Below are 24,160 nucleotides of genomic sequence, written 5' to 3' on the forward strand. Positions count from 1 at the left end.
TTGACTTTTTCAATTCATCAAAGAGTTTTGCATACATACTATAGTTACATGTAAAATATGTAGGCCTATCACTTTCCTACAAGCAGTTTTCATCAAGATCTGCTTTAACTGTTTATCGAGTTGCAGTTTGTGCAGAGTGGTGAAATATGCCTGTCTTTCCATCACCAGGACACAGTAGGTGCTGGTTTAATCTTTGCCTTGAATAGGGATCCCAGATATTTCTCCGACTCCAGTTCATCAGCAGGGGCCTACATCCTTAAGCTCTGCTGATAGAGAACAGAGGCAAAGGTTGTCAGGTTATTTGTCAAAGGCTGGTGGGTTAGAAGTTTTTTTTTTGTTCCATTCATTAGGCCTATGTTAAATTTTCCTCCTCTTGTAAGGCTGACTTCTCAGCCTTTTTGGTAAGAGAAACACTCTCAAGTATGGAGTTAAGCCATGTTCAGATGAATCGTTTTGGTTCTTATTTATGAACAGGGTGAATTAAGCATTAACCGATAGTATAGATAAGTGATTAGGAATTAATGAAAAATTAATTCAAGTGCTTGTTTTATGAATAGGGTGAATTGCTGCATGTGCATTACCTCAGTGATAAATATGCAATTTTTATGAACTATTAATGAATGTTCATATAGGCACTATTTTTTTCAGTTCCACTTATCAAAATAAATTTTGTATATGTCATAAATGAGAATTACTACAACACAGAAACCTTTCAAATGAAAATACTCAATTTCATCAGGATCTATTTTGGTAAACAAATACACATCAAAAAATTCTCAGGCTAGTTATTTCCCCTTTCTGGCAAAGTGCCACGAGCTTGTGACAAAACAAATACACTGATTGGTCAGTTTATCTTTAGTATGTCACGCGCTTACGATTGCTACACAGTGTCAAACTTAGCGATAACGAACCCTTTTATAAGTTGAAAAAGAAAAATATAGATAAAAACATTGCCTAAATTTACATGCACTTTCTTGCAATGCAGGACACTGTGAGAACAGTGTCATACAGCATTGACTTCCGGTAGGCGCGCTGATCTCTTTCATCCAATCAGCAGATGGCTTTCAAACGATACCTCTCAGCGGGAAACAACAACGATTATGACTTACTGTGTGAAAGATGCTGGGGAAACAATTCGGCTTATGACGTCTAATAAGTTTAGTTTTTTAGCTAAGAAGCTTTAGTGGGAAGCCTTGTACGTCTGAGATTAGCCCCATGCCGAGAGCGACAATGAGAACGATGTCCAAATCGGGCTTTTCCAGTCCAAGACCACAGCCACAATTCTTCCCAGTGCTTCAGACATTCTCAACCAAAAAGGTATGGCACACGTCCAAATTCCCAATGAAAGCTGCGTATATTTACACTTACGATAATGTATAGTAGTGAGTAAGTCAGTCTTAAGAAAGAGGTGCCCCCTCTTCCCGTTGGTTTACAGTGCGTGTCAATTTGAAATAGAAGAAAGCAGTTGATTTAAAATGGAATTATTTTAAGACACAATGGCGTATTTCGCTTCCTAAATTATATCCCTGTTAATATCAGCTATTCTAACACATCTGCCAAACAGATGTACCACACACAGAATAGAGACATCGGACCTTATATGCAGTGAATTTTTTGCACCCAACCCAACACTGTTGTCGAAGAGTGATGTCAAAGCATTCAGCAGAGTTGTTCCAACCTTGGGGAGGATAGGTTGATATCGCATACAGTTTAAGTGTATGAAACAAAGTATATGATGTCCTCAACATGAAGCTGTGCAGCCTATCATGATTGCCGTCTGTTGATCTCTTGTTAGTTTTATTTCCACATCTCAGTACTCCCGACCGAAATCTTCGCGCCAAGACTTACTTTAGGAATGTCTCTAACTCACCCCACAACCAGGGTGAACATGTCATGTGCGAAATGCGATATTCTCATTGGTTCTCGACATGTGGAACCTGAAGTTCTTTAAAGTGGACTCTTCTATGGAGCTATCGATACAAGAGAAGTGTAAAGGGGTGAACAGGTATCAGTTTGAAAATTGAAAGGGATTAACAACTGAAAATTAGTGTAAAATAGAGGTGAATGGATGATGTGTTAGAATAGAAATAATGGCTTCATTCACTGAGTATATACTGTGATAACTGCAGTAAAAAAGGAAATGTCCATTGTTTTTGAACAAGGCTGCACATTATTTCTTATATAGTTGGAATTTGAGTCTAATGGAATTCTGAAGATAAAAATCAGTGATGACATAGTTACCTCTATCAGTAAATATACATTGTATGTCAAATTTGTCAGGGCAAAATTGGAACATTCAGTAGGTAGACGGAACAACTGTAGTTCAATGTGTGGATTACTGTTTGATTACTGATAATGCCTGAATTTCTGGCAGTTCAGATGTTAAACTCCTGACAGCCAGATTTCTCAGCCAATACAGTAGTCTATTTTATTTAACTGTAGCTCTTGATCAGGTTGGTGTAGTATTTAAAGATGTCAACTTCCATCCTTTTACTGTGCTCTTCTTTATCTTTAAAAACATGTTGCTTGTTTCAGCGTCCTATTTTCTTTGGCTTAGTCGGTCTAAATCATTAAAAGGGCCATAAATTTGAAATGATTCACATGACGATGACCTGTAAGAAATTTCACCAAGGTGATTGGTGGGAATCAGATTAATGTTTTATAGTTAGATTATAATTATTGAACAGGGATATTGACACTCTGTGTTATGGTGTATGTCAGAAGTTTAATAAAACCACACTTGATTGTTTTCTCCTTGGATTGTAGATTCATGAAATTGGAGTTAAAAATATGCAGCAGTTCTCCTCTGAGTTTTTGATAGATTAAATGTCACAATTTTAAACTACCACACTGTCTAGCCATGTAACATCTATACATGTAACATATGGATGAATTCATGCATCAGTCTTACAGATGTACAGTGCATGTATGCACAAGTTGTCTATTAATACAATAAACATTAAAAGAAGGGACAACACCAGACCAAATGTATATGTACATCGTTAAATTATCCCACATGAAGTTAACAGAGCATAATTTTTTGTCTTGGTTACGTTGAATAACTAATAACGTACATTTTGAACACCGAAAGTGCTATTTAATTTTGATAAAATGTTATCAGTTTTGATCAGTCAGACGAGAGTTATCTCTGTATCCTGAGAACTCAGCTGTTTCCTTTTACCTCACCTGAATCCTGGTTTGCCTTTTAACCATATGTGCGCAGGCGACAAGGAAAGCGACATCATGTTTCCTACTACTTCAACATGACTAATCCCATGTCTTCATATGAATTCCAGATTAATAGTTGATTTATTTTTAAAAATAAAAAAAGCCAAGCACATCAGTTTCTACTCTACTTCCAAGTTATATTATTTGTTGTCTTTTCTTTTAAAATTATACAGATGCCCATTTTACCCAGAAACAAAACCTGTTAAACATAAACAAAGTCTGTGTACAGGTAGTGTTAATTATTTGAGCAGACTGGGGTTAACCAGATCATGTTTTATAAACACTTCTCCAGGAGAAACATTGGGGAAATTTCTTTTAATATTGCATGCCTTCTGGAATGTGGTTAAATATGAATAGCTTATAATGGTTCACATAATATTTTAGGACAGAGGCACTCCTGTGCATGCCCCACCACCAAGACCTCCAGTGAAGAGCTGTCCACCCATCAGCCGGATATTTCCACATACAATTGTCAACAGAGCTCAAGTTGTCTCCTTTAGGGAGCATTTAGACAGCTGTATCCTTTCATACTTTTGTGTGTGATGTTGTTTTGTTTTGACTTTACATAGTGCTGTAAGTAGTGTAAGAAACAAAGGGACAATACAAATGTATGTCACACTTAACAGCTGTGTGTTAGTGAGTTGATGCTGCTCTAAAAGGTAATCCCTAATGTAATTGAAGAGGTGGTAGTGTATGTTTTAAGACTTTGTGTTTAACTCATCACCGAGTCATATAAAACTGCAGCCATACAAGTTTAGTACTAAGGATGTGGGTCAGGTGATACACTTGGTTTTGTTGATTTTCCAAATATTTCTGGTTTACATCCCCAAATTTCTCTTTCTTGTTGACCGACAAGCATTAAATAATACCATACATCAAATGGCAAAAAAAAAAAAATGCTAAAAAAAAAGTAAATGGATTCCGTTGTGTTTAAGGAGCTTGAGTAATTAAATAAGCTTCAGCGCAGAATGATGCTCGATATATTCATTACTCTGAGTGTGAAAATTGTCATTTGAACTACTGAAAACTCGTCCCTTTTTGGAAGTACATTTCATTGAGCTTTTGACATTGCCATAATTGTAAAGTCTAAAGAATTGTATGAATGAAATGTCATCTGTGTTTAGTCCTTAACCAGACTTTCTCAGCCTGTCTCAGTACACATTATGATGAAAACAGCAAAGACTTGTACTTCCATCAGTGTTTTGAGATTGTCAGCAAGATAGGGGCTGGATCATTTGGTGATGTAAGTGATGCTTGTAACATTATTTTATGTATGTGTATTAGCTGTGGATAAAGTGGTTTAACAGTTGACTGAGTCTCTTTTCTCGTGCAGAATTATCATTGAAGGGTATTAACCAGTATTAAACCCAAATGGGAAATCATTATATATATATCATCTTAAGAGCAGTTTCACCTTGTAAGAATTTAAAGTATTGGGGGCTATCTCATATGATCTACACAACATGTAAGTCCTTACAGTAAGGAAGACTACATTATAAATTCCAATTCAGATTCAATCAGGGTCAGAAATGGTCTGAAGGTATCTTTTTAAATGTTATATCTTATTGTACTGGCAGAGGAGAACTTTGTCAAATTAAAGCCGGAGCTTCAAAGTCACTTTAGCATTGTTGTCTACTTATCTGTTTATGAGGATGTTTGTTTAAATGTATTTGATGGAGAATGTCAGGTTGCTATGGTTTGTCTACATCAGGCGTACAAAGTGCGGAGCAGGGAGGATGGAAAGTATTACGCTGTAAAGAGATCACGTGAGAGATTCCGAGGAGAATCGGATCGGTTAGTAGTCTTACCTCACATGCCTAAAACGATATAATTACTTTAGAGTAACTATGTGTAAGTTCTGGTGACTGCTACACTTTCAGTTTTTCTACTGGTAGGACTGAATGAAAGACATTTGACTTATTTTGGTACACTATAGGAGATTAACAAATATATTTCTGAAGCATTTATCATATTTGGTGATAGTGTAGTTTCATATACATGTATTGTTTTTTGTGATTTCTCATTATCATCATAGGAGATTATGTGCATTATTGGAAGTGTATCCCTACTTAACATTCACAGAAAGAGGAAGCTGGAGGAAGTCGCTAAGCACGAGACACTACCCCCACATCCTAACTGTGTGAGGTTTTTCAAGGCGTGGGAGGAAAGACAACACTTGTATATACAGACAGAACTTTGTCTTACCAGGTAGGTATCAGTGATAGTGGGTTTGGTGACACATTCATTTGGGCAAACCAGCATTTTGCAAATATTTGACATACATACAGACATATTCTGGAAAATCATATTGCATGTCATTTCTTTAGGGTCAACATTTTGCTGGTTTGGCTGCAGCTATAACTCAGAAGGTGTAAGTACAGGTACCTGGCGAAGGTCAGTGATGTACATACTCTGGGCGCTGCCATTTCTTCCATTCATTATAAACCTGATTCTCGTCATGTAAGTGAAACATTCTGAAGTATGGCGTTCAACATCGGTCTCGGGACCGGTAGATCCAGGATCAATCCTTGATCGAGTCACACCTAAGACTTTAAAAGAAGTTGTAACTTCCTCGCTTGACGTTCAGCATGAAGGGGATAGTGCAATGACTGGTTGACCTGTATCAGTATAATGGCTTGGGCGGGGCGGCTTACTTGCCTTCGGTAAGTTGTCTCAGTGAAGCAGCGCTAAACAAAAGAGCGGTGGAAATCCGTCCTGCTACAAGGAGGCACATTACACGTATATGTACCCTAAAGATTCCTTCGTCGTCATATGACTGGAAAATTGTTGAGTACGACGTTAAACCCCAAGCACTCACTCACTCACTCACTCAACATCGGTCATTCAATCTTTTGCACCTAAAGGTGGCAACTTTATTGTTCATGAGCATTGAGTTTCTAGGAGATATCTCAAATCCCATCTTTGAAACCTTCTCACTCTAGGTCAATTCTAGATATGCAGTCAATTGCACTTTAATACATTTTGTATCATTTCAGCTTGAATACCTTTGCGGAAAACCAACATGACATCACAGAAATAGTTCTTTGGAACTATTTAGTTGATTTATTAATGGTTTGTGTGTTTTGTTCCTATCCATTTTATTCTGATCAACATTTGTATTGAGAGTGAGATAATATGACTAATATTATAGTTTGGTTGAGGTTTTCAGTCATAGGCTCATATGTACTTTACTGTTAAGGGCACTTGCTTACTCTTATATGAAGCCTTGTAAAACCTTTATGTGAGTGCATTTGTCATGTAATCCTCCTAAGTCATCATACTGTGTTTTCATCTGGGTTAAGCCTGGTTTTCTATTATTGTAATCTTGACTGCTTTCTTGTAGGAAAATGTTGTCAAAGTTTAGTGAAAGATACCAGTGAAATAAATGAGTACCAGTAACTTCTATATTTATTTTGATGTTCAAAGTAACATATAAATCCACAATTAGTATAAACTGTACATGTATTTTCACAGGACAAAACTACTTCCCTATCAGACATTCAGTGTTGTGGATAAACTAGAAAGGCTGTGCCTGATATTGTGTCATCATTTATTATGAACGGTTATGTTTGTGACTTGCAGGCTTTGAAACACCTCCACGATCACAACCTTATTCATATGGACATCAAACCAGAGAATATTTTTATCTCTAAAGAGGGCATCTGTAAACTTGGGGATTTTGGACTTGTGATCGATCTTAGCAAGGTAAGTTAAATTGTTCTTTTTGCATTTGGCAGCCTGCGGATGGTCATGGGTTTCCCCTGGGCTCTGCCCGGTTTCCACCCACCATAATGCTGGCCGCTGTCGTATAAGTGAAATATTCTTGAGTACGGCGTAAAACACCAATCAAATAAATAAATAATAAATAGTATTACATATTCAGTTAACCATGAAATATCATTAAGTATGGTTTTAACCACAAATTAGTCAAACAGCCTTGGGACCTCATCTTTTGTGGAAAGCTTACCTGTATTTCTTGATTCAGGTGAGTGACTTGTCAGAAGCTCAGGAAGGTGACCCCAAATACCTGGCACCAGAACTAATGGAGGGACAATTTTCCAAACCTGCAGACATATTCAGGTAAAAAGTGGTGGCAAACGAGGATCAGATTACAAACATATCTTTGATAATTTTGCTTACTGAAATTAATCATAGTGTGTAATTTGGCTTAAAATTTCAGTATCAAAATCTTTGGTTTGAATTGTTATACTTCTGTCAGTGATGACGTATTGTAACATGGTACATGGCTTTGTCTGTCAGTAGACATTTGATCATCAACACTGAAACTACAGTACTGCTTCTGTAGGTTCAGCTACTAATTTACCTGCTTTTGGGCCAGAAAATGGACCCTGAAATCAGACTTCACACAGTTATGCCCCTTCTTGTTACATATTGGTGTTGTCTTTTCATGTCGTTTACACTAAATAATGCTTCTGTACCTACAATTAAGCCAGAATCTTTATTGAATATCTGAAATCTTATTATTGTTTATGTCATCGTTTTCCATTCCAGCTTGGGCATGACGATTTTAGAGTTGGCCAGTGACTTGGACCTGCCTAGAGGAGGGGAAGGCTGGCATCAGTTACGGAAGGGACGAATTCCAGAAGAATTTCTTCATGGTATGTTTTTTTCTTATGTTGTAGGCCTCATCGTTTGGTCATAGATTTGTGAAGAAGTTATAAATGTAGTGTTCAAGTGGCACTTTCTAGTCAGGCTGTATTATATCTTAATTGTCTAAAGGAGTTTGAATTGAGACTACAAACAGGAGGTGGAGGGGCCTCCTTGGCTCTGTTGGTTAGCGCGCCAGCACAGCATAATCAACGTCGTGTTTCAATGCTGATCCCGCTGGTGCCCAGTTACAGATTATTATGTGGGTTCCCCTGAATAATGCTGGCCAATATCATATAGGGAAAATATTCTTGAGTACGGCGAAACATTCTAGTAAAATAGATCAATTTGATTTATTGATTTGATTTGAGTTTTATGCCATACTCAATAGTATTTCACTTATATGATGGTGGCAAACATTATGGTGCTAAGGGGAAACATACGACCATCTGCAGGTTGCTGAAAGACCTTCCCATTTATGGCCTGAGAGGAAGCCAGCATGAACGGGATTTGAACTCACAGCGATCACATTGAGAGCCTCCAGGATCATTGTGCGTTGGCACGTTAACCACCTCAGCCACAGAGGCACCAAATAAATTAAATAAGTTATTATCATGTACTACTGTGGCAAAGAGGTAGAGCATCTTCTGTACAATTGATGACAAGGGTGGTTCAAAACTGAGACCTGCTTTATTTAAGATTTGAAAATGTGCAGTCTTGGTACTTAGTATAAGTAGTGGGTCAAGTACTGGTTGTCCTCTTGTCAGTTATTATTATAGGATTTTGGTGCTAAATATAGGACTGGCCTATTAAAAGAACTTGACTGTGCAAGGGGAAAAATCATTATCAACAAGTGTGAAAAAAATTCATTCAGAATATTATTAAGATGTTTAATTGTTAGATTAACCTGAACATGTTTCCTTCTGTTTTGTTGATCAGCTCGTTCATTTGATCTGAAGTATGTGATCAAGCAGATGCTGGACGCTGATCCTCGCACAAGGCCTACAGTGGATCAGCTGCTGGCATTTCCTTGCATCAGGAAGGTAGGCAAATGTCAGCAAACATGTGGATTTATTACTGTTTTTCTCAGACTGTTATAGCTTCTCAGTTTTTTGTTTTACAATAAAGTTTAGAAATAGAATTAGGAATATTATAAAAAGAAAAGAATTGCTGTTCTAGATGTTTTTGAATTTTACAGAGTTGCATGTGTGTCTTAAATACTAATTAATAAGTCAGTTGTCCCAAACTTAACATGATTAATGTGTGAAAAAAAATTGAACATGGCTGGTCAGTTAAAATTCTTTTCATTTCACTTTTTATGGTATTGTTACTGTCTCTTCTGCACTTCTTTTGACAGGTCATGAAGAGAAGGCAAAGAGAGTACATGTTCAAAAGTGCTGTAAGTTGGAAAAACTTCATTTTGTGTTACGTTTTTATTTATTTGATTGGTGTTTTACGCCATACTCAAGAATATTTCACTCACACAACAGTGACTAGCATTATGGCGAGAAGAAATTGGTCAGAGCCCTGGGGAAACCCACAACCATCCACAGGTTTCTGGCAGACCTTCCCACCTACTGCTGGAGAGGAAGCCAGTGTGAGCATTTCTTGTTTATATAACATTCCCAACTATGAAAATATGGTATGAATGTATGAAAAAACAGACATGAAAACATATAAAGACATAGTGGTGTGTTGTATAACCTGTACTGAACGTTGTTTTGTACTCAAAATAGATTACAAACCATCAGACTAATACCCATGGCCCAGTTTAACAAAACTTCCACAGTATGTTCAGTATATTTGCTAATGTGTCTATATATTTTGGCTCAAACATTGGTGTCAAACACTAGAGCTTTAGAAAATTACCTAACTGTCTTTGTATGCTAAATATTGTGCTTAAACATAAGCAAGCACAATGCTGGCCGCCGTTGTATAAGTGAAATATTCTTTGGTACGGCGTAAAGATTGTACAAAAAAAGACCCGATAAAACTGTTAATGTAGCATAAAGGTATCAGTTGATGTACATGTAGCATGAAGATATCAGTTAATGTACATGTACCATAAAGATATCAGTTTATGTACATGTAGCATAAAGATATCAGTTGATGTACATGTAGCATGAACACATCAGTTAATATTAGTTTACAGGGTATGTAAATGGTAACCAATGTCTACGTTTCCCTGACAGATATCCACAGTCAGTCTGCTGCTTGGACGCATTCTACAGTTCCTGCTGATGTTGCTGATGGCAGTGCTGTACCCTATACGACGCTTCAAACCCCACACATCCTCCTTGTCCTCACTGGGGTCCCTGGGGTCCAGAAGCAGCATTCGCTCCATCTCCTCTAGCCAGCCATTCGACTCCAGTATCTCAGATGGTGAGCTCACCAGTAGCAAAATTTTGAACTAAAATGATTTTTGTACATGTTGGTAGAAAATGTACATGTGTACTGAGCATCAGCAGAAAGCCTTTATTCTGGTTCTCAAATGAAGATTTCACTCCAGTCATTTCGTTTTTGTGAGTTTTTAACTTAGCTGAGCGCACTGATTTTTTGGTAATGAGGACATTGTTATGCTGTTTTTTTTTTACTGAGATGAGGACATTGTTGTGATCTTTTTTGAGCACATTGTTGTGATCTTTTTTGAGCACATTGTTGTGATCTTTTTTGAGCACATTATGGTCTGTTTTACTAATTGCTGGGGGTTGTGATTTCAGACGACTGTTTTGAGGCTGATGTGAGTGTGACTAACAACTCTCTGGGTGCTCCACTGGACTCCTCATCTAGTGATACAGATCTCTATCACATGGGAGGGGAGACTGCCATTCTGGCGTAAGTACTTCAGTTGATCACAGAAACTTAAATCCTCCACAGGTCTGCTGTTTTTGTCTGCTTTCAATCAGTTTTCCTTTGCAGTGTTCAATGTTTAAGAGCTTCAGGCAAAGTGACAATGAACAGTCACGAGATTGTTTAAATACAACAGGTTTTCATGCAGTTCATGCTTTGCTTTTAGTGGCAGTTTGTGTAATGAAGGATTCATTCTGGTCAGAGAGCGATGTTATTTCTCATTTTACTCAAATCAACTCACCTTGACATACCATCAAAATTTTGTTAAATCATGAATGTTTTTTTTTTCTTTCTTCTCAGTAAGGTGCCATTACGCAATGCCTTCACGTCTCCCTTAACCAGAACCAGGTCTGCCAGAGTTCCCTCCCCTATGAGCTCCTCGCCAGTGGTGCCTTCAAGGATGAAGAGTTTCACCCCTTTGTGAGTGTTCATAACTACCTATGAACCTGTGTGTTTGCAGGAATTATGTTGGGTTTACAGGATTGAAGTCGAACCTAATTTTATGATTCGCAATTTGTACTAAATGGTAGCTTTAATAGACCTGATATATCTTCATGGCAGAAATTATTTTGGAATTGCAGAACATCTTAAACTTGTGTGTTACAGTACAGTTCAGTGTTATTTTCTGTTTTTTGACTGATTGTTGTGTTTGCAGACGTCTCAGTCCAAACTCCAGTTTAACAAGCAGTCCTGAGTTGGAGAGGCCAGTCACCCCAACGTATAACATGATGGGTGGAGGTGAAATGGATGAGCTTATAAAACCCACAATAGAACCAAAAAATCTTCTTGAGGTACTTTAATTTTTTGGATGTCAACTTCTTCATTTTTCACTTCTTTACCACAGTGATAAAATGAAGAAATCCATATTGTCACAATATGTGTTAAGGGAATCCTTGGAAGTCAATCAGATTGACATGTTCAAATTCTAATTGAGCAATTGTACTCCAAATACTTGCATTAGTTTGTAACACGTGGTGTTTCTTCATGTTCACTTTGGATATGTATCTGCTGAATATAGGAAATCTATCCCTTTACGATTTTGTCGGGGTATTAAGGCAGAACAAAGCCTCAACCGTACCTGGCTGTTCCACCCTCCATATTTCCGTATGTAAAAGGGCTAATTAACATTGGCTAAATAGAAAAGAAGTAATACTGTGAATAAAAACAAAGGTTCATGTCATTTGCTTGTAAGTCACAAGTATGACAATATTGGCAAGAGAATAATAGAAGTTGATAATTGTTCTGAAAAGCTTCCATGATCATAGAAAACTTAAGAAAACTATTTTCTCCCAGTCATACCCGTTTGTGAGTGTTCATAACTACCTTATAACTACATAGCTATCATAACTAATTAATTTGAAATAACTTTATTTGTAGTAGTGTAGTGAATTGCAAGAGCTGTATAGCCTCTGGCCTTATGCATATAACCTGAAAAAGAAATCTAGAGGTAAACCGAACAATTTCTGTTTTTTTCAATATATGTAGTTTTATTTTATGATAATATCAGTTAATTGCTGACTTTGTGTTACTGTAGATGTTTGAAGCAGCCAGCGATGAAGATTGAAGAACATCTGTGGGGAGATGGTCAGCATTTAGAGGTTGCATCCCTACTGAAAGGAGGCTAGATTCAGCAGACATGGCAGACAGCCTTTGACGTTAATAGGCATCCACGTGGATGTGACATAATGCTGAGAGCAATGAGGGCTGTTCAGGAAATCAGTGAAAAGAGTCTCGGAACTTTTCCCTGTGATGTCTGCTGTGCCAGTCTGTGCCTTAGGAATTTTGGTGCTTTCTATTAAGACAGTGTGTCTTTTCTTCACTGTTTTAATCATGCATTTGACATTTTTTTTTTGTGCTACAGCGTACATATTTGTTACATATGATATTTTTTTATGCTTCACTTTTATACATCCAAATAATGAACCAAAAAATACCGTTGTCAAATGGTTACTTTACTTCATTAAGTCGTTTCTTTCAGAACATATATGTTGTGGTCGCTAGTGTTTTGAAGTGGTAACCTTTTGGGTTCAGTTGTTGGCTGTCGGGTGAATTCTGAACATTCACTTGTTAGCATTTAGCTTTGTTTAATAGACAGATGTAGATATTTGCTGCCGTATTTCCATATTTACCTGCCTTATTCATTGTGTGATACTTGAAGTGCCAGATCACATCCCAGATTGCCACATGATATTTCCTGTGATGACTGAGGGCAGCATATATCGTACATTTATCTGTGACACAGTTTGGGTTATCACATTTTGAGCAGTTCTTCATTCCACTAGGCATTGAAGGGTTGTGACTTTGAATTTCTTACTTAAAAGAATGAGTTATGCCACTGGGATCAGTTATTGGAGATGTTATTCTAGATTCAGCCTCTGTTTGCACAGGTATGTGCTTAAGCATTCAATACTAGAATTAATTTGTGTATAATATTTAATGATGCTTTTCCATGACTGTGATCACATTTTCAATTTAACATGATTTTGAGCTAGATCATGAATTTTTCAAGCACAGGGAGAAGCTGGTAGGGTAATTAATTTACAACTTCACTGTACATTACAGTTCAACTTTATCCCAACTGCGCAGGATGAAGGATGAAGTCCACACCTTGAAAGTTAGTAGTATGAAGTATGGTATTTAGGCTCGTTTGAATAATACAGTAGTTGTTTTCTTTCCCGAACATTCCAGGTACCTTTGCCTATAATGGACCATTCAGTGATTGTCGGTAAACGAAAAGTAAATTAAATGTAATACACTTTATGGACGACATGATGTTGGGGGAGTTTTCTCTGTTCAATCTTGTATACCCGTTAAAATGTATCACTTATCAGAAAACTGATTGACATCTTCATGTATTAGGATTGAACTGTTAGAATCTCGTTACACACTGTACACATATACATGTTAGTCAGGTCGTATGTACAAATGTAAATATTAATCCCCGTCTCACTGCCATTGATGCACGAGTTGTTCGCAGATGTTACTGATAAAGTTTATTAGTCTAAAAGAAATCGTGTTTGTCGTGTGTATCCCTAAAGTTTGTCATGGTGTATCCCTAAGGTTTGTCATGGATATCCCAAAGGTTTGTCATGGATATCCTTTAGTTACATGATTACTTATTGTTGAATCTGTATATGATTAGTTATCCGTGTTAAATCTGAAATTATGTCTGGGCTTGGGCAGAGGGTTCTTGCACAGAGCGATCGTAGCCTGAGTTTACTGTAACTATCATGACGATATGCTTGATCATTTGTCGCCATGGTAGTTACAATCAACTTAGCCTACAATCTCTTTGTTCAAGCGTCCCTGTGTCATTGGTGTTTTGAGGTTAGTACCAGCCTCAGAGAGAAAACTGTTGAAATCCTGGCCGTTGTCCGTTGAAAGCATAGAACTTCAGTTTCGTATCCGAGTCCGGTCACACCCATGACATTAAAATCGACAATCTTGATACTCCCCAGGCTTGGCATTCAGCGTACGAGAATGGGCCCAGTCAACTGGATGTTAACATACAGCGGTTCATCATATCGGAACCTGAGGATGGGTATCCTCAGGGCTCTGTCCGATTTCCACCCACCATAATGCTGGCCGCCGTCGAATAAGTGAAATATTCTTGAGTACGGCGTAAAACATCAGTGAAATAAATAAATAAAATCATGTCTGACATGCGTGGTGACTTCGGCATGACATTGCACTGTTTTACTATTACAGCTCTATAACATGAAATGTCCAAGTCGAGGGTAAAACTCCCACGCAAACGAACATAATGTGCAGTAGTAATGAATGCCACATGCAGTTCAACGTAAAATTCTTGCCACAGTTCGCAACATATGCCTATAGGTTTAGACTGTACATTTAGATCACAACAGAGATTGTGTTATTGAGCAGACAAGGCAAGATAAAAACCAAATAATCGGTTTGTAAATGTGCTGTTTGAATTGTTTGTGTTACTGTATCTTTGAAACTCCAGTTCTAACGAAATGCCTGAGCCTTGCGGAATTTTTCGGGTATTCGATACTGCATAAATTTACATGGGACCTGGTCCAGTTGTTCAAAAGCGTAATTGGGCCCCTGGGTTCAGCCTAATGAATGAATGGTTGTCGAGAAAGACATACTTACAAAGACTCCTACATTTAGGCCACAAAAGCTATACCTATAATTACATTTAGTGGACAACCTCATTGCCTAAGAATTGTTGAGCACGACGTTAAACCCCAAGCACTCACTCACTCGCTCATCGCATAAGCTTTTGAGCTGAATGCAAGCACTCACTCACTCACTCATCGCATAAGCTTTTGAGCTGAATGCGTAAAAAGTAGCATAAGTGCCCAGGGTTTGTAGCGGAGATGGAAAGATGTATCTTTGCATCTTTTAAAGATGTAGGCCTCATACGGGTACATGACATGTAGGCCCTATGGCAAACGGTACCTGTTATGGATAGACGTCTCAGAAACCAAAATCTTGCGAGCTTTCATGTGATAGCTCGCGACTAAATTATTCTGTCAAAATGCAAATTCCGTCACACAGTTGTCCCCCTTGAACTATGTCCGCAGATGATATATGTATGTGCTGAAAGCATTTCCAGTCTTCCTTTTCTTAGGCGTTAAGACGACAGGCATAGAATATGAGTTCTGCGACGTTGGGGCTAGGGGAGGATATGATACGGCTGCTATGAGAAACGGGCTGAGTGATAGACGTCTAGACTCCATCATGCATCATACATATACACGGCGTGAAGTTTTCTAGACTCCTCGACACCGAGCAAAGCGTCTAAGGGTTGTCGGGATTATGCGCTGCATTCGTTATGATGGACTGGTCCGACTAATGACGCCAAACCTATTTAAGTTTGGCTGTTCTGACAGCCAGACTTCAGACAAATCCAACACACTTCTGGCCTCAGTTGTTCAAAACTGTTTTGTCTTAATACGCTTAAAAGATTTAACTTTTAGCAAAGTCTGCAATTTTGTACATATATAGCCCCAAAATAATTGTGCAACAGTATATTAAATATGAACTAAATCTGTTCAGTTATGCTTTTATTTTGGACAACGGCATTGGCTGCTGAGTTCGGCTAAACATTCAATATATAATATGGCTTAATACCACTTTCGAACAATCGGCCCCAGGTCTCTATAGGCCTATGGCTGCACGATAACGATTCCAGTCAGATTTGGCGTTAGTATCTCCTGTACAAATGCTACGTTATTGTATACAGTCAGTCAGTTCACAATTTGAACTTCTTGAAACATATACTTAGCGTGAAGCGGCGCCGAACTCCCAGCTGAGCCGATCTTACGTGTCGTCTACTCGAATCCGCCTTCCGCTGTTAAATACAGCTGCGGATTTCTTATGTATAGCTGGAAACCGTTAGCAAATAAAAAAAAATAAATATTATCTCGTGTTATCTAAATGATCTGAGATACGTGCAGGTATATACACAACATCGTTGTTATCAGTTTTGATTGTGTTGATCAGAGATGTATAACGACCACAGCCGTATCATCAGTGTGAAGTGTGATTATCAGAGGTGTATAACCACGGCAGCTGTGTTATCAGTGCGAAGTGCGAATACCAGAGGTGTGTATACAACCATGCGCTGCATCCTTATTATCAATATTAATTGTGTTGATCAGAGGTATGTAACGACCGCAGCCGTATTATCAGTGTGAAGTGTGATTGTCAGAGGTGTATAACCACGGCAGCTGTGTTATCAGTGCGAAGTGCGATTACCAGAGGTGTGTATATAACCATGCACCACAGCCGTATAATCAGTGTGAAGTACGATTATCAGAGGTGTGTGTACATAACGACCTCAGCCGTATTATCAGTGTGAAGTGCGATTATCAGAGGTGTGTGTACATAACGACCGCAGCCGTATTATCAGTGTGAAGTGCGATTATCATAGGCGTGTATATAACGCCGCAGCCGTTTTATCAGTGTGAAATCTGATTATGAGGGGTGTAAGTATAACCACTTTAGCTGTATTATCCGCGTGAAGTGTAATTATCAGAGGTGTTTATATAATCATGCACAACGTCCTTATTATCACTTTGAAGAGAATTGTCTGCCCATCCAAGCCTATGGCTATCAGTATGGAGTTCGATGATAAGGGATGCCTGCCCATCGCAGCCTATGATTATCAGTGTGGAGTGCGATGATCTGAACTGTTTACGCATTTTACAGCCTATGATTATCAGTATGGAGTGCGATGATCAGAATTGTCTGCCCATCCCAGCATATGGCTATCAGTATGGAGTTCGATGATAAGGGATGCCTGCCCATCGCAGCCTATGATTATCAGTGTGGAGTGCGATGACCTGAACTGTTTACGCATTTTACAGCCTATGATTATCAGTGTGGAGTGCAATGATCAGAATTGTCTGCCCATCCCAGCATATGGCTATCAGTATGGAGATCGATGATAAGGGATGCCTGCCCATCGCACCCTATGATTATCAGTGTGGAGTGCGATGACATGAACTGTTTACGCATTTCACAGCCTATGATTATCAGTGTGGAGTGCGATGACATGAACTTTTTACGCATTTCACAGCCTATGATTATCAGTGTGGAGTGCGATGACCTGAACTGTTTACGCATTTCACAGCCTATGATTATCAGTGTGGAGTGCGATGACCTGAACTGTTAACGCATTTTACAGCCTATGATTATCAGTATGGAGTGCGATGATCAGAATTGTCTGCCCATCCCAGCATATGGCTATCAGTATGGAGTGCGATGATAAGGGATGCCTGCCCATCGCAGCCTATGGTTATCTGTGTGGAGTGCGATGACCTGAACTGTTTACGCATTTTACAGCCTATGATTATCAGTATGGAGTGCGATGACCTGAGTTGTCTGCCCATTCCAGCCTTTGATTGTCAGTGTGGAGTGCGAAGATGAGAGCTGTCTGCCCACCTCAGTCTATGATTATCAGTGTGGAGTGCGAAGATCAAGACTGTCTGCCCGTTCCAGGATATGATCATAAGTATCTGTCCATCCCAACCTATGATTATCAATATGGAGTGCGATGATCAGGGCTGTCTGCCCATCCTAGCATTTGATTATCAGTGTGGAGTGCGATGATCATGGCTGTCTGCCCATCCTAGCTTTTGATTATCAGTGTGGAGTGCGATGATCATGGCTGTCTGCCCATCCTAGCATTTGATTATCAGTGTGGAGTGCGATGATCATGGCTGTCTGCCCATCCTAGCTTTTGATTATCAGTATAGAGTGCGATGACCAGGCTGTCTGTCTATTTCAGCCTATGATCATCAGTCTAGTGCAATGATCATCATGGAATGCAAATGATAAGGGCTGCCTGCCCATCCCTGCCTATGATTCTCAGTATGGAGTGCAATGACCTGCGTTGTCTGCCCATCCTAGTCTATGATTATCAGTGTGGAGTGCGAAGATCAGAACTCTCTACACAAAACAACCTTTGATTATCAGTGTGGAGTATGACGACCACAACTGTCTACACATTCCAGCCTATGATTATCAGTACGGAGAGCGATGATCTGAGCTATCCTCCCATCTCAGACTGTGGTTATCAGTGTGGATTGCGATGACCACAACCCCCTACACATCCCAGCCTATGATTATCAGTGTGGAGTGCAAAGATCGGAACAGTCTACATACCCCAACCTATGATTATCAATATAGAGTGCGATGAACAGAACTGCCTGCCCATCCCGGTCTATGATCATCACTGTGCAGTGCGAAGACCAGAACTATCTGCCCACCCCAGACTATGATTATCAATATAGAGCGTGATGATCAGAGCTGTCTGCCCATCCGAGTCTATGATCATCAATGTGCAGTTCGATGAGCAGAACTGTGTGCCCATCCCAGTCTACGATCATGAATGGGGGATGGGATGATCAGGGCAATCTGCCCATCTCAACCTATGATCATCAGTGTGGAGTGCCATGATCAGGGCTGTGTGCCCATCTCAGCCTATGATCATCAGTGTGGAGTGCAATGATCAGGGCTATCCACCCATCTCAGTCTATGATTATCAGTGTGCAGTGCGATGACCAGGACTGTCTGCTCATCCTAGCATTTGATTCTCAGTGTGGAATGCGATGATCAAGGCTGTCTGCCCATCCTAGCCTTCGATTACCAGTGTGGGGTGCGATGATCAGGGCTGCCTGCCCATCTCAGCCTTTGATCATCAGTGTGGATGATCAGCGCTGTCCACCCATCTCAGCCTATGATCATCAGTGTGGAGTGCGATGATCAGGGCTGTCTGCTCATCCTAACATTTGATTATCAGTGTGGAGTGCGATGATCAGGGCCGTCTGTCCACCTCAGCTAATGATTATCTGTGTGGGGTGCGATGATCAGGCCTGTCTGTCTATCTTAGCTTGTGATCAGTGTAGGGGGCATGTGTGCAGGAATATGAGTGCAAGTATCGGAGATGCCAAGTTACCCCCAGACTTCGCATAAACGAAAGGTGACGGGTATTTTTTCTTCAAGGCTGACACTATGAAAGGTGTTGGCCTACTGTTGTTCCACCCTCCTGTACTGTAATGACACAGGAAGTCATTTTCAGAAGCTGACATGAGATGAATTTGGCGGAGTGTGCGGACAGTATTCTCCATGTCGGTTTAAGTTTACGTCAACTACAACCACCCACAGTACAGCCTCAAGCTTCTTAGGTGTGCTGTTTGTTGTTCCATGCATCAGAGGGTCTGTGATCTGGAAAGGCCAAGGAGCAATTTAATTTGACATGTCGCTGTTCTCTCTCATATAAAAATAGCAATAATGCTGCAAGAGGAATAGATTTTTTTAATGTCAGTAATACTGAAAGTCGCCAATCCATTCTGAGGAAATAATACACTTCCTCAGTTTAATATCCACATCCACCGTGCTTCAGGGAATTCAGTGAATTTTTTTACGTCGTCATAAAACATATGTCGAAGAAAACATATCTAGAGCGGGCTGTTATTTCATAGATGTGTGTTCCCAGGACGCTGCATAGACAGTGCGTTACTATTCTCAAAGGCCTTTCCTAAGCGTGTAACATTTCACGTTCTTTGTGTAAAAAATTTCAAAACCACCAAAGCCTTATAGAAGACACCGTTCTAATGGTGTTATTTTTTTGATCCAAGCCGTTTGAAACTCCTGACTTTTTCTCAACTCTCGTTTCCAGTTTTATGCTAACGTTAGGTGACTTTCCGTTAAACTCGCAAATAACTCCTGGGCTCATATGTCATCCTGCTAGTTAAAAAAACCCCACATCTATACACTTTTTTAATCAGCGAAATGTGTATTTATTACTGCGACTCAGGCTAAATTATTAATCTGTATCTCTACGGACACCTGTGAACAGCCGGCATGATGAGGCTAGCTAAACTATGTTACCCTACACGCATCACGCGTTCACATAATATGACTTATATGTGGTCGCTCCGACAAATGAGCTCTTAATAGTTATTATTAACATTTATCTCAAACCAAGGACAGGTGTAAAAGACATAGCTAACCGACAGCAATCCATCACACAATATGGCGTGGTATATGCTCCATGGTCGTGCTATCTGTATATTTTCGAGATTCCTTTCCTGGAGCTGTCTTGATGGAAATTAGTGGTGGACAACGCTCACGTAGATGTGATCGTTAAAGATCACTTTCTTCCCATCAATATGCATGACATACACGCAGAACTTGCTCTGAGGGTGAAAAGCTAAGAGTCACATCTGGGAAAGTCGATTCGTCTGAGTTTGATTTATTTGATTGGTGTTTGTCACTGTGCTTTTTTTCACTCAGGTGGCGGTGTTCGGGGTTTATGGGTAATGCACACAGCAAACTTTGCCAGTTTACCTGACAAAGCTCTAACTGATTTAAAAGCACAGAAGAAACAGCCAAAACCTGAATTCGACCAAGCACCATATTGTTTAACTAAGGACCCCACAGTAGCAGCGGTGTGGACATTTAACCATTTTTCTGAGCCTGCGAGGCTCCATAAAACTCAAAGTAGTAAATTACAAGCATGGCCACCAAAACTACCGCCTCGCCATTTCAGCATTGGGCTGCTCATGAACTTACCTACAGAGTGTGACGTTGCCATACTGAATATAGTGAGTATTACAACTGAATAAAATACTGAATAGCAACGATCAGGCCATGTGATCACGAAGCGATATTAGACTTAAATCAAAATTTTAACGATTAAATTTGGTATGCTCCTTTCCGTTATTTTAACTGAAATTTGTTTTAAAATAACTTACCAAGAATTGTCTTCATCAAGCCATATTTTGACTTTGTTACATCAGGAAAAAACAATTTGATGAGTGGTGTGAGTTTTTGACAAGCCGGGACTACCTGAAGTTAATATCTGCTATATAAAGGGGTTGCATGACCTACTTTTGGCAGCCACATTGGAGTACTACAGCTATAACAGCCTATGTTTACGGGATTCCAGTATGGCCAACTGGCTATTGTTCCGCCATGGTGAAGATGTCACGTGTGATGCCTCTATATGGAATAGCAGTAAGACATATATGTATATGTATAGCTTATTACTGAATAATATGGCTCCACCATATACCTAGCTGTAGGTTGTTTCTCTTCTCTTTACCTGCATGTGCTTGTTTTGATTTTTTCCTTGCATGCATTTCTCCGATTATCTCACCTGATCACTTTATTCATGTCTGACCTCTCAATAAGTGTGTGCATGTTATCAATACATATCACGCTGCATATGTTTCTCACACGTCTACATCTCTTACCTTTGCATATATAAGCTTGCGCATTCTCGTCATTGGCATATCACTGACGTGCTTAGTGTGTCGAAATATAGAATATCGATGAACATCTTCAATATTAAAAGGTACGAATTTTGTTATAAGCTGTTACGTCGTTTTTACTGCCCAGTGTCTGCTAGCGCAGAATTCTTTAGTTCAGTTTTTCGCCAAAGCGAATAAAAAGCGACTTCAGCCAGGATGAAGATCAGATTTCCTTGACGAGGCTGTAATGTATCTTGATGCTGGTGTCTTGGAGAAGAATGCATTAGATCGCAGCAGCTTGGACGTTAGATAATGGACATAAAGGTAGAAGGCCCGCTAAGGACACAGTGGGTGGGGGACATGTGCTTCCATTGTGAGGCCGGGGCCGCATGTCAGGCAGGATGGATGCCATGCAGGGAATCTGTTCGTGCAATGATGTGGAAGACGCCGATAAGTGCATGATATGGAACCAAGCAGAAAACCTTGATAATTAGGGTTAAGTGAATGCGCTGACTTGTAACATCCGCTTTTCTGTTTTATACCTGGCAAGACGCTTAATTATTTTTATCTTTATTGGATCGAATTTTTGCATGTTTAAATGGCACAACTTTTAATTAAACACAGGAAAAAAAAAAGAAAGATTTTTTTGCATGTCGAACGTTTTGTTTTCCTCAGACTGAAATCAAAATTACTCTCTATTTTGGCATGTTTCGATTTGCAACTTCCTCCCTATTTTTTACCTCGTTGGCTTATCCGGTTGCACTTGGCTTTTCGCTAATTGATTCACTCATTCGGAACATTTTGCCTCACAAAAACGCTAGACTTCCAGTAAAATTGATGACATACCTTTGAAAGTTGATACACAACCAGGTCGTTATGAAACAATTGGAGTGTTCTACTAACAGCACGACGAACATCGGTAACATTAGTACCAATGTTTGATAACTCCGGTTCCTATTTGGCGCATAAATTTGGCTTGTCACATGCAATGCAGACCGCACGATATTCAGCAACAGATTCCTCTTCCTAACATCTAACAAAGAGATCATTAGCACAACTTAGTAGAGAACTAAATAACGTTCGTCACATCACAGTTCGCATATATAAGGAGTAGGAGGCAGAAGGTAAGGTTTGTTGATAATTTACACGATATATCTTAGAATCAGTGGCATTGATACGGCCTTTTCCTTCATAGGTAAATTTTTACCTCTTGACTAGGCAGAATACATTGCATGGGCAGCCGAAATGTCCAAATGTGATCATGTTTAATGAAAAGAGCAAGGAACTGACCACCTCTAATCTCTCTACAGAGTAAGATGCTTACGGTGTTAAAAACAAGTGTTAGTCCGAGATCAGATTTATATGCATGCTTAAGGAAACAAGAATGTCCCGCGTATAACTGTTGTTACAAGCCTCAGTAAATGAGGAACTTTTCCAACTGTAACGCATAGGCAGTCAGCTCAAGCTCTTCGGTATATTGGTGGAGGGCGAGAGATCACCAAAGAAGGTCAAGTACGACCATCTGAAATATGTATGAGCTCGCGGTCTACCGATTATTGCCACCAAAACCCAACGTACAGGCAGATGGATATCTCGAAGATTAAAGAACTGTTAAGGACATTGCTAATCAAAAGAAGCCAAAGTGTAAGGATGCAATTTTCTAACTTTAATCATGGTCATAAAATGATATGCTTAGAAGAATAAGGCGCGAACCAGTGATGATTTTCATTCTTAATTTGAAGTCGTAATTTTTGATTAGATCACTCTGAACGCTGTTTGAAAATAACACCCAAATAACATACCGTCACTATTTCAACCTCTATACCACTGCCATTAAGTTGGTTAGGGCGCAAGCCCAGTGTAATGATTCAGGAGCCTCTAACCAATGCGGTCGCTGTGAGTTCAAGTCCAGCTCATGCTGGTTTCCCCTCTGGCCGTACGTGGGAAGAATTGCCGTGGGTTTTCTCCCACCATAATTCTGGCCGCCGTCGTATAAGTGAAATATTCTTGAATATGGCGTAAAACACCAATCAAATAAATAAATAAATATTACTGCCACTATTACTACTACATTACCATAAGGCGGTTTTACTACTCTATTTTCCTCTCCGGCCGAAAGTGAGAAGGTCTTTCAGCAACCTGCGGATGGTCGTGGGTTTCCTCAGGGCTCTGTCCAGTTTCCTCCCACCGTAATGCCGGCCGCCGTGGTATAAGGGAAATATTCTCGAGTACGGCGTAAAGCACCAACCAGATAAATAAATTCAAATAAATAAATAAATAAATACCACTTTATTTTATTTATTTGATTGGTGTTTTACGCCTTACTACTACTATAACAACTACCATACTGTTACTTTTACTGATGGTAATATTACTACCACAGCTACTACTACTGCTATTGTAACTGTTACTACAGCTTTTAAGAATCAATACTACTACTAAGATTATTACACTACAACTGCTACTATAAATGAAGTACATGCACTAGTGGAAGTAACAGAACTTACTGATAGTGGCACTAGTAGCAATAATGGAAAATTGTGGAAAATATGATCATGTAATGTATTGACTCACCCATTGTATACTACACATGTGTACCTAATTTACAATTTGTGTAGCTCTTCATGAACGTTGACGTAATATTTGTTTTAGTTCAAGAATTTCAATGATGTTCACTTAGGCTGTGTTGAGTATATCTAGGTAATATGATTTTCCTGTGACATCCACACATATAAGTCTAAATT

At 39.3% G+C, this 24,160-nt stretch overlaps 1 protein-coding gene across 1 annotated transcript; it reads left to right on the forward strand.

The window, feature by feature from the left end:
* Nucleotides 1-1,091: 1,091 nt before the first annotated feature.
* On the forward strand, nt 1,092-13,678 carry LOC135468026 (membrane-associated tyrosine- and threonine-specific cdc2-inhibitory kinase-like). The gene is made up of 16 exons (XM_064746028.1): nt 1,092-1,317; nt 3,613-3,745; nt 4,374-4,471; nt 4,940-5,022; nt 5,311-5,436; nt 6,225-6,300; nt 6,811-6,933; nt 7,214-7,308; nt 7,741-7,847; nt 8,776-8,879; nt 9,194-9,235; nt 10,029-10,218; nt 10,557-10,671; nt 10,987-11,106; nt 11,342-11,477; nt 12,221-13,678. The coding sequence occupies exons 1-16, from the start codon at nt 1,216-1,218 to the stop codon at nt 12,248-12,250; spliced, it is 1,680 nt and encodes a 559-aa protein (XP_064602098.1). The 5' UTR covers nt 1,092-1,215; the 3' UTR covers nt 12,251-13,678.
* The last annotated feature ends 10,482 nt before the right edge of the window (nt 13,679-24,160 follow it).

Source organism: Liolophura sinensis, chromosome 6 (assembly GCF_032854445.1).
Source record: "Liolophura sinensis isolate JHLJ2023 chromosome 6, CUHK_Ljap_v2, whole genome shotgun sequence".
Taxonomy (NCBI): Eukaryota; Metazoa; Mollusca; class Polyplacophora; order Chitonida; family Chitonidae; genus Liolophura; species Liolophura sinensis.

Coding starts and splice junctions, on each gene's coding strand:
- LOC135468026 (XM_064746028.1), top strand. CDS start 1,216: ATGCCGAGAGCGACAATGAGAACGATGTCCAAATCGGGCTTTTCCAGT. Junction 5,023..5,310: donor TTCCGAGGAGAATCGGATCG/GTTAGTAGTCTT, acceptor TAACATTCACAG/AAAGAGGAAGCTGGAGGAAG. Junction 10,219..10,556: donor CGACTCCAGTATCTCAGATG/GTGAGCTCACCA, acceptor TTGTGATTTCAG/ACGACTGTTTTGAGGCTGAT.